Raw genomic sequence first — 10,636 nt, 5'->3', positions numbered from 1 at the left:
TAAACGATACAACACCAGAGACTCAAAAGGATAGATGATTAAGTGGGTGAAGATTATAGTCTAAGAGACATTTTTAAATAATAATCTGCTGTTTTTTTTTTATTATTTTAAATAAGAAACTGTAATTATAATTACTGCATGTGCTGTTTTTTTTGCAAGCGAGGGGCTTTGGATGTATTGACTGAAGCCTTTTGGCTCCGGTTGGCCGTTTATCGATTTACATAACTCTTTGCCATAATTTTAATGTCTTTTCATGCGTTTGTTTTGTTGTTTTTCTCGACCACTGTTGCCTGATCCTCATTCAAACATGATGTATGGTCATTATCGCCGCCTTCTAAACAAACATAATGACAAGGTTATCTGTTTTAAACATTGAAATAAATTTGTTCCTATACTTGCTGATCATGTGTGAGGCTGTTCTTGAAAATAATAATAAATACACAACATACTGAGTGTTTTTGAACGTAACAAATGGTGTTTCTTGTCGGCAATAAACTTTGTATAAGTTTTAAACTGTTTGCGAATGGCTTTGCAACTGTTGGCAACCTTTGACGACAAATAATTTACAACTCCGAAGTCTCCATAAGATTAGATTGTGCGAATTTTAGGTAAATACGGGCCCTGGCCTACAGTTGCCAAGCAACTGCGACGGTGGGGTTGGCTTCAGTTCACCTCCTCACCACAAGAAGGCGCTAACGAATTTGCAAGCTGGTGGCGCTACGCTCGCGTTCTCCTTCTCTGCTTTGCCCCGTAGGGGAAACCACCACCGAAGAAGAATACATGCAGGAGCGTTGCAGGCTCATGTGTCAACACATCTACTTTCCCGAGGGGAGGTGTAACGTCATTAGGAAATATTTATACAAAAATCGCATTCCTTTGTAAAGCTTTTTGAGGAAATAAAATCGGACTTTTTATTCTATAGTCGCCTCTTGTCGGAAAGACAATCAAAAAACGGTGTCGGCGAGTGCTTTTGACGCAAAGCTAGCGTTCTTCAGCGATGACGGGGTACAAAGTGCGAATAGCAATCATTTAAAATCCCATATCCGGGAACGCGTTCGCTTTAGCGGGATAGCCAGCTCGCTTGGGCTCGACGCAACGGAGACTCCTCGGCGAGCGACGCTGCTGTTGCTTGGCTGCTGACATGATGTTTCCTCAATCTAGGCACTCGGTGAGTTGTTGTTCGCTTGGTGCAAACTCGTCAGTCAGCTGGCTGCTTTGCGTTAGCCTAACAGCGCGGCTAAGCTATGCTAACGTTAGCTGACGCTGCAGGACAATCAAAAAAAAACGACTGTTGTTTTTTTCTTCCCCTCCCCACAATGCGTCACGTCTTTGCCAATTTTTTGTCACTTATGTCCACGCAAGTGTATTGCTGCCATCCTGTTGATCCGCGTGTTAGCTCGGCTGTAACGAATATTTTAGCCTAGCCTAGCATCGTTCACTGTCATGCATGTATTCCAATGTATACAGCCATCATTCAAATACGCTTGGTAGTTGTTTGTAGTTTTTGAGTGTTTGGGAGCATTGGGCATGACGTCATTTTACACTGACATAGGATTAACTAAACAATGCTGAATGAACAACTGATTAATAAACAGTATCTGAGGGGAATGATTTTGTCATTCACTGTAAAGCAAAACACATTTTAGGTGGAATAATTGTTGTAAAATGTTTGTCAAAATATTTGATGGTGACAACCCCAGTTTGTCGGCATCGCTATAATCTTTTGCTATGATTTTTGCCTTCAGGCATCCGCTCAGTCCGGACAAGCTCTCAAGTTCACCACCTCTGACTCGTGTGATCGCATCAAAGATGAGTTCCAGTTCCTTCAAGCACAATACCACAGGTAGTTTGTGGAATATTTGGCAATTCATTTTAGATTTTTTGTCGACTAATCGTTGCACCTCTATTTTTATTGTTGTTTTCTGCACTGCCGCCTGTTGTCCAGTCTCAAGTTGGAATGTGACAAACTGGCATCAGAGAAGTCCGAGATGCAGCGTCACTACATCATGGTGAGAACATGAATAAAAAGTCGATTTGAATCGACCTTGACGAACAAACGCTAACGTGCTTTGTCTCCTCGTGCGCGTTTCAGTATTACGAAATGTCTTATGGACTGAACATTGAAATGCACAAACAGGTAAAAAGTCAGAACGTGCGCGCCTGTCGCCGAGTTGTACTTGTCATCTCATTCTTTGTTGTGTTTTCCCACTCAGGCTGAAATAGTCAAGAGACTAAACGGCATCTGCGCTCAAGTGCTGCCTTACCTCTCGCAGGAGGTAAATGCCACGGAGCTACGCTTTGTGTGTAACTTCACACGGATGTCCTCTCATCTGTGTGTGTGTGTGTGTGTGTGTGTGCGCTCGTTTGTTTCAGCACCAGCAGCAAGTCATGGGGGCCATTGAGAGAGCTAAGCAGGTCACACCGCCCGAGATGAACTCCATCATACGGGTTAGTCAAAATGTCATTTTATAAATTGAATTTTTTTTTAATATTGCATATATATGAGGATGATGACATGTTGTTGATGTTTGTAGCAACAGCTGCAGGTGCAGCACCTGTCGCAGCTTCAGGGCCTGGCTCTCCCGGTGGCTCCTCTGCCCCTGGGCCTGACTCCGCCCAGTCTGCCGGCGGCCTCGTCCGGCTCGGGCCTGCTCTCGCTGTCCTCCATTCTGGCCAACTACTCGCACGGCCAGGCCGCCCAAGCTGCCAAGGAAGACAAGGCCCGCGGGGACGCCGCCCAGGCCCAAGCTCAAGCCGAGAGGCCGCCGCCCAGGCCCGAAGACGGCGACAAGTCTGACTAGAGGACCGTCTGTCGGGGCTGCAAAATGGCGTCGGCGGACTGTTCGTTCTCAGTCGACGTCACGTGTACATAGTTGCGCTTGTAATGGTCGAGCGGGAAAAAAAAAGAAAAAAAAAATCTGCAGAAAGTGTAAAAGAGTTCATGTTACTCTTTTTACTTTCATTCCTCCCTCACATGTAAATGGCACAAATCAGAATGGAGTCAGCTCGCCTCTCACGGCACACTTAACAGAGTTAAACCAACGAGCCATTTGTTACCTTTGACTAAACGTAAGGTTTTTTTTTTCTCTCATCATATATTTAGCAAGTGGCTGGCCAACCACTGGCCTATCCATGTAAAAACATTTGAGAGAAAAAAGGGGGGAAAGAATACACTGCTGTGGGCACATTAGACAGCGTGCGTGGGAGATAAAGTGAGTGTGTGTATGTAAAAAAAATGAAAACACTTAATTTTTTTCTTTTCTTTTTTGCACCTTTTTGTCAAAGTTCGTACGCTTGTTGCAGTTTTGCCTGCTGGCGCTACTTGAGATTAAAAAACAAAGTTGGATTTGTATTACAACTTAAATCTTGTCAAATGTATACATTTTCAGACATTTCAAAGAAATCCAACTAAAAATGACCACTAAAAAAATCACAACCAAAATTCTAACTTGCTTAAAATAATTCATGTAAAATGACTACCTTAATTTAAAAAACTTTTTTCCCCCTTTTGTAAAATGGTTACATTTCCTTATGGTATTCCAACTTTGCAGCAAAACCACAAAGTTGTGAATAATTTTCGTTCAAACAAGTTTGCAGTCTGACACCGTTGTGTAAATGAAACGGATGTTTCCATAATAGGTAGTTGATTGACGGTCATCGGTTCTTGTTATGACGTCACAACGAGTTAAGTGCTTTGATGACTAAAAACTTCACTTTGGGAACTTCATCTGTTTTTATTAGGTTTTTGTTCTAATTTTTATTCAGTATTTTTGATTCTATTTTTCCTGTATTTTCATTTGTATTTTTTTATTATTTAGTAAAAGCACTTAAGTGTCGTCCGTGTGCTCTTTTGCTTCTAATAACAATAATAGTAATAATCTTTCTATGTTCTCCCATGCAAGTGGTGTGTGTCGTCTGCTTGCGTGCGTGCCGTGAAGGGCCAATTTGTATACATATAAATATATCAATATATGTATTTTTTAAAGCATTTTTGTATGTTTCAAAGCTGCTTTTTAACCTCATGAAAATAGCACATGTGCGTGTGTGCGAGCGCATCGTTTTGTTTCAAGTTCTGCAAGTCGTTTCCTCACTTTTTAAATGTTTGATCCTCTTTTGTGCAAAGATCATGGAAAAACAAACCAACCATGTGTGTAACTGCGTATGTTAAAAAATAAATAAAAGGTATTAAGAAAGCAAGAGTACTACGCTAACGATGACAAGAAGTAATGCATGGCGCTTTTAGCAGTAAGGGAGCTTTTCTGGTGCCTTACAAATAAAATATGTGATTGGAACACTTGCTGCCTGTTTTACCTCTCAAAATGAAACGGTGGAATTTCATAGGGGGACTGAAATCATAATTTGTCATTTCAATAACTGAGAAAAACCGTTTTCTGCGCTATGAGGTGTGCCTAGGAGTCATGAACTACTTCTATTTTTCTTTTTGAACAGAGTAGCGCTAAATAACGAGGTCGTGATTTTCCAGAGCCCCACTCCATTTCAAAAGGCGGCGGTAATGCACTTTATTCCCCCCCAAACGTCATAAACAGAAGTAGAAGAAGAAAAAGACACATGACTTCAGCTACAATTACAGCCAGAAGAGCAATACTTCAGACTTTATTTTTCTATTCACTTTTAAGCATATGCATAGTGGCAACAATTGCAAATCCAGCAAGAATGAAGTAAGTAGTTCTATGTTTATCCTAACTGCTGACTGACTTCAGTTAGTGGGAAAAAAAAAAAAAAAAAAGGAAATAGGGCCACCCAACATGACCCTGTTGCCATTATAATTATTTTGGCACAGACGCAAATATCCGATCACAAATTCCAGTGAAATTAGAACAAAAAGCGCACTCTGCCACCACTTGACCTCTTAATCAAAGGTGTTATAAATAGTGTGCACACACACAGTTATAAATATTTTCTCTCTTTATATTAGTTGTCACTGGATTGTTTGTTGTCTGGATCAGCTCATGACGCCGTCTGCAAAAATGTGACGACTGCAACGGGGCATTAAAGTTCTCCAGCGACAATTCGACAGTTTATAATCCAAAGTAAAACACACCATATGTCCGACATCTATTTATAAATGGAAAGTAACAGCTAGTGATCAAAGGCATACCACATCAAATGGCCAACATCTGTCTGGAGAGGTAGATGTCAAGAGAGTGTAATGCACAAGTTGTCCACAGTAGGCCGCTGTTACTCACAACATGACGCACCTGAACAATTGGCGTGCACGTGACGTCACTGATGCGAAATAATTAAGAAAATTGGCAGGTTTTTTGTGCTTATTTTGTCATTGTTTTTTAATTTAGTTTGACTCATTAACACATTACAACACTTGATAAAGATAATCAAATATACTCCAAAAATATGGCAAAAATATCAGTGATTTTTTTTCTCGTGTTCTAAAATGACAAATTATTGTAAATCAGATGCATGTTCTGTCTGTAATTCACATCTTTGTCATTCTGAGCATTAACAAAGCAAAAAGGAAAATATTGAATTCATTATATACTGTATGTCTTAAATTAATAAAGTCTGCCAAATGTCAGAATTTGCATCTGTCTCAAAACACCCATATTGGTCGCGCTATGTTGTTTCAAACCAGGATCGGGCTTTCAAAGTTTGAACCTTTTATCATCACCACTTGTTGGGCCCTATCAACCATTAGACACACGCACACACTCACAAACGAACTAAAAGGCCCATCAATCATAATGAGAGGCACCTTTCCAGACAATAGATGTGATGTGAGAAGGGAAATGGCACAGTCTTAATTACTGTCTCTTTGTTGCTGACGTCCCCTTTATCTAGCGATGAAGCACCCATCGCTCATTAAGTCACCATATTATCGCTATGGCACATGATCACAATATAGGTCATTTACAGGTTTCCTGTAAGGGTTTCAAAATAGAGCTTAAACATCACACTCTTGATATATTAAATAAAAAATGCAGGTTACTGCTGTACGTTTTTGTAGCTGATTAAAACACAAGCAGTAAAGCGCCTAGATAGCACAATCGCTATCGTCTGTAGGGCTTTCCCTCAAAATAGCTTCAAAAATAACAGCTGAGAGCTAAAAGTATACGGTGAAGCAGCCAATTCGCAGTTGTCTTTTGTGTGTGTGTGTTTCAAAAACTGGAAAAGAAATGCTAACTGGCTTCCCGGCAAACGTAGGTGGCAACCAGACTGTCAGTGGCTAATTAGCTTTCCGTGTGGCTCTTTTGCGCAAAGCCACCACTGTCTTGTTAACAAGCGAAACCAAAAATAAATGCTTATGAGCCTTAAAAGCTTTACTTGCTTCCATTTGAGACACATCCCAAACACGGCCATGTGTCTTTTGTGCTAAATACTGCTGAACCATTTAGGAAAATACCTTGAATTTTTTTTTTTTTTGAAAGTTTTTGCTCGCTAGTCAAAGCAAACATTCCATAGTTTGTATCTCGTTACTTGTATCTCAAGGCATTCCACCAAAGCCTTACTGCAGGGGTGTCAAACTCATTTTTTTCACGGGCCGCATTGTAGTCATAGCTTGTAGGAAGTGATTCGTTCACTGAAAAGATTCGTTCTTTTGAACGAATCGTTCACTCACGAGCCAACACTAGTTTCCACCTGTGCCTTACTGTATCTAATAGAGGCTCGTAAACATGTCCACACACAAACACGCGGTGTCCATCTATCTATCTACTTTAAAACATACAGGTGCCGTTACACTAGTGAAAAATAAATGCGATCTCAAGGCACGCTTTAATCAATGGTAGGCGGCCGACGCTCCGATCTACAAGGGCGGCCGGGTTCTCCTAACTCAGCGCTAGCTTACTGAACGGGTTCGAGATCAATAGATCACTTGAACGCGCGCGAGAGAGAGATGGAGGGGGAGGCAAACCTATTCATGAATGTGTATGTGGGGGGAAGAAAGAGGAAAAAAACCGTGTAATCTACAGTTGAGTAAGAGGTGAGCATTCATAATCGACTTGTTTCTACTGTAGGTATGTTTTATAGCAATTATCTATTTTTCAAGGTCTTTAAATGCACTTTTACAATCATACAAGTGTCATGTAGCTAGCTAGCTAGCTAGCTTACATTTACGTTTTCGTTGCGCTCCGTCTGGATGATTAGAAGTGAACAGAAACATAAAAAACGTGTGTGTTTTTTCCGTCTTTGTAAATAAAAGACCAAAACAACGAAAATAAAAAGAAGTATTGATCGTAACGAGCGTTTCCTTGTTTTTTATTCTTGCTCGGCAGCTTCAAAACATGTTGGGTCGGGATCGATACGAGCGGTGGGGAAACGCAGCCATGACCAATTATGAATATTGCTGCTGTGAGACAATGTCGATAAGTCCACAATTAGCTTTTGCTCCTCGCCGCTCGGCAGACGCGCTTATGGCATCCGTTTGGGTGAAGACTCGAGACAGAACATGTTATTATTCTTTTTCTTTTGTCCGCATTCTCATAAAGTCTACTGTGACTGATGGATGCAGCATTGGCCGCTTTTTCACGCAGGTACAATTTAAGCTTGTCAGTTTTCAACCGTTTCGGACACTATTACATTATTATATTCAGTTTTCTGTTCAGCTTCTCAGAAAATTGCAAGTATTGTCTAAAAAAAATAGTGAAACATTGCTTTTAAAAGGATGACAAACGGTTTTTTCCCCCCGCTCATTAGCTTAGCATTGCGCTAAGCTAAGGCTAAGCTAATGCTGGTTGTCTAAATGTCTCATGAAAATAGCTTTTTTTTTGGCATGAGATTTATTTATTTTCTCCTTCTCAGGCATCAAATTATAACAGAGGTAAAAAAGGAAGCTAACTAATGCGACCAGATGTACGTCATCTTCCACTCAAGCACCACCAAGGTAGGTTTGCGCTAAGCTAATGCTAAGCTAATGCTGGTTGTCTAAATGTCTCATGAAAATAGCATTTTTTTGTCACGAGATTTATATATTTTCTCTTTCTCAGGCATCAAATTATAACAGAGGTAAAAAAGGAAGCTAACTAATGCGACCAGATGCACGCCATCATCTTCCACTCAAGCACCACCAAGGTAGGTTTCAATGATTTTAAAAACTTTCCAAACAGCACCACCAAGGTAGGTTTCAATGATTTTAAAAACTTTCCAAACAGCACCACCAAGGTAGGTTTCAATGATTTTAAAAACTTTCCAAACTGCACCACCAAGGTAGGTTTCAATGATTTTAAAAACTTTCCAAACAGCACCAACAAGGTAGGTTTCAATGATTTTAAAAACTTTCCAAACAGCACCACCAAGGTAGGTTTCAATGATTTTAAAAACTTTCCAAACAGCACCACCAAGGTAGGTTTCAATGATCTTAAAAACTTTCAACCCATTTTAAAACATTTATTTATTATGATTTTGCACTATAATGGGCATTTTTAGGGTAAAAAAAAAAAATCTATTTTGTACTGTCGTGGCAGTTTGTAGGCCACAAAAAATGTTTATGACAATTTACATATAAAAAAAAGACCAGTTTCAAGCCAGGGTTAGTTTATTTTGTTTCAAACCTTGGTTAGGATGTCAAATTAGGGTTCTGCAGCAAGGTTGAGGTAGGGTTCCGTCCTCTTGGGTCTCCTGCTCCAGGCGTCTCCCCTCTTCATCTTCTCAAGAGTAGCCGTCGACAGGCTGCAGTAGGATAATTGAGAGTTGTATGGATCGCACGGGGAACATCGATTTCCTTCCACCGCTCTGTAACCCCCACTCCATTCTGCTCAATCCCGCCTCCCCATCTCTCGCTGACACCTTCTTCTTCATTCGGTCGGGCTCTGGGGTAGGGTGTCGAGACAGAAGCAGAGACAATTCATATTGCGGCCTTAGCAGAGTATGTAGCGGACCGGCTCACCGGGGAAATTGCCAGAACGTTCACGTTACCGTGCGTCAGCATTTCCAAGCGGCTGTTGTAACCAAATTGGACCTTGAATAAATGCCCTACCCCTTGATAGGATAACAACTAAGTGCAGATTGAAAGCGGGAAGAAGAAAATTACCAAATTTGCCACTTGTCAGTCGTACATGAGCTCGTCAAGGCCGAGCCTGATGAATTGATTTTGCGGTAAAGCAACGCAACCGTGACTGGAGGACTTTTGAGATTTTATTTCCAGTCTGAGCTCTGAATATAAAAAACATATCCCCTTGCTGCTACATGGAAGATCGGTCCTTGAAATACTCCAATATTAATCAGTGGCAATCTGCGCTCGTTCGACTGCGTACTTGTTATATTTATGTTTTTAGAGCACTTGACTTGGAGAGCACTCATCCCATTGAAAATCACAAAGGCTTTGATTCGGATTCTCATTTCACTCTGGGCTTCTCATTGCAGCAGTGATATAGGTTTAATTCTCCTTGACATCTAAGGGTGGCAATAACCACATGGAAGCCTGCCAAAGTTCCGCTTGTTGTGATGCGAGTCCAATCAGCTGCCACCACACGCCGCTCGTATAAGTCAAACCTCACGGCGCTCAGAAAAATCTGCGAATTATTTTTGAATGAATGTTTGTTTTTCTCCCCCTCATTGTTGTCATTTTGCGTCGCATTCCTCGCTCCCGCTGCTTTTTGTCCGTTTCCCCGTGACTAGTGAAGCATTTTGACGTTGTGCTGGATATTTCTCCATTCTTTTTGTTCATACAGTACAGAGCATTTTAAGGATAGATTAAATACAGTGTGAGCAAACTCCAGGCTGGAGGCGCTTCTCCCTCTTTCGGCGTCAAAGTTCCCTTTGAAGGCGGTCGCACGTCGGGTGGGGGGGGGGGGGGCTAGACAGGCAAAGGACATTGACACTATTGAACAATGGCAATTAATAATAGACGGCAAGGGAGAAGGAGAGATGAGAGACCTTTTAGTTCTTCATCGCTAAATCCTCGCTGACGGCCATGGCCGAGCTTATCCCCCCACACACCCTGCCCTCCCCCCTTTAATAAGCGCACACACATTTCTTATTTCCACTCATTTTGCTATGATTGCGCCTCGTGTTAACACACACACACACACACACACACATACACACAAGTGCCCTAAAGAGTGGAGATTGCCTCATTCTATCATCACTGGCCTTATTTAAGTCACTAGGGGGGAGAAGGAGAAGAAGAAAACAACACACAAAATGACGAGCAAGTTGCAAAGAACATCACTTTAATGATTTTAATGTAAAAAAAACAACCTTTTCTTGTGAACTTGAAACGTTAGTCATGCAGGATCATAGCTGTCATTTTTAAATGTTTTACATTCTATTTCACTGTTATTCGTGATTTTATATGCAACAGAATAATTGTTTTTTTATAGATAATGATATTAACGAATGTGTGTGTGTTAGTCACACAGGGCGGGTGCGCACTTTTGGGTGAGTTCACAAAATCATTTTCACTGGAGGTGAAAATGACAATGCGGTTGCCTAGCAACGTGCAGTCTCGTACACACAACGACACACACACACACGATACTGTGCAAAGTGATGGAACTCTGCTCTACAAAGTAGGATTATGTGACCTTTGTTTGATCATAATGCTCATTTTTAGTATGCAGGCAAAATAAGCAAAGCTGTGCAAACACACACAAACACACACACACACACACACACACGGGAGGAAGTTTTTTCTTTGGGTTTGTGCGCATGCCGGCGTCAC

General features: G+C 41.2%; 1 protein-coding gene across 1 annotated transcript; it reads left to right on the top strand.

Moving 5' to 3' along the window:
- Positions 1-764: 764 nt before the first annotated feature.
- On the top strand, positions 765-4,292 carry LOC119116180 (TLE family member 5-like). Its single transcript, XM_037241406.1, has 7 exons — positions 765-1,168; positions 1,746-1,843; positions 1,946-2,009; positions 2,093-2,137; positions 2,214-2,276; positions 2,374-2,448; positions 2,535-4,292. Exons 1-7 carry the CDS (start codon positions 1,142-1,144, stop codon positions 2,799-2,801), a joined length of 639 nt encoding a protein of 212 aa, XP_037097301.1. The 5' UTR covers positions 765-1,141; the 3' UTR covers positions 2,802-4,292.
- Positions 4,293-10,636: the final 6,344 nt, after the last annotated feature.

This window comes from Syngnathus acus, chromosome 22 (assembly GCF_901709675.1).
Source record: "Syngnathus acus chromosome 22, fSynAcu1.2, whole genome shotgun sequence".
In the NCBI taxonomy this organism is placed as follows: domain Eukaryota; kingdom Metazoa; phylum Chordata; class Actinopteri; order Syngnathiformes; family Syngnathidae; genus Syngnathus; species Syngnathus acus.
The sequence above is the reverse complement of the archived record's forward strand: the minus strand, read 5'-3'. Positions and strand labels throughout refer to the sequence as shown.

Bases quoted from the DNA above. Each gene is read 5' to 3' on its own strand.
- LOC119116180 (XM_037241406.1), top strand. From the start codon at position 1,142: ATGATGTTTCCTCAATCTAGGCACTCG. The intron at 1,169-1,745 runs GTGAGTTGTTGT...TTTTGCCTTCAG, and splicing joins TTCCTCAATCTAGGCACTCG to GCATCCGCTCAGTCCGGACA. The intron at 2,449-2,534 runs GTTAGTCAAAAT...TGATGTTTGTAG, and splicing joins AGATGAACTCCATCATACGG to CAACAGCTGCAGGTGCAGCA.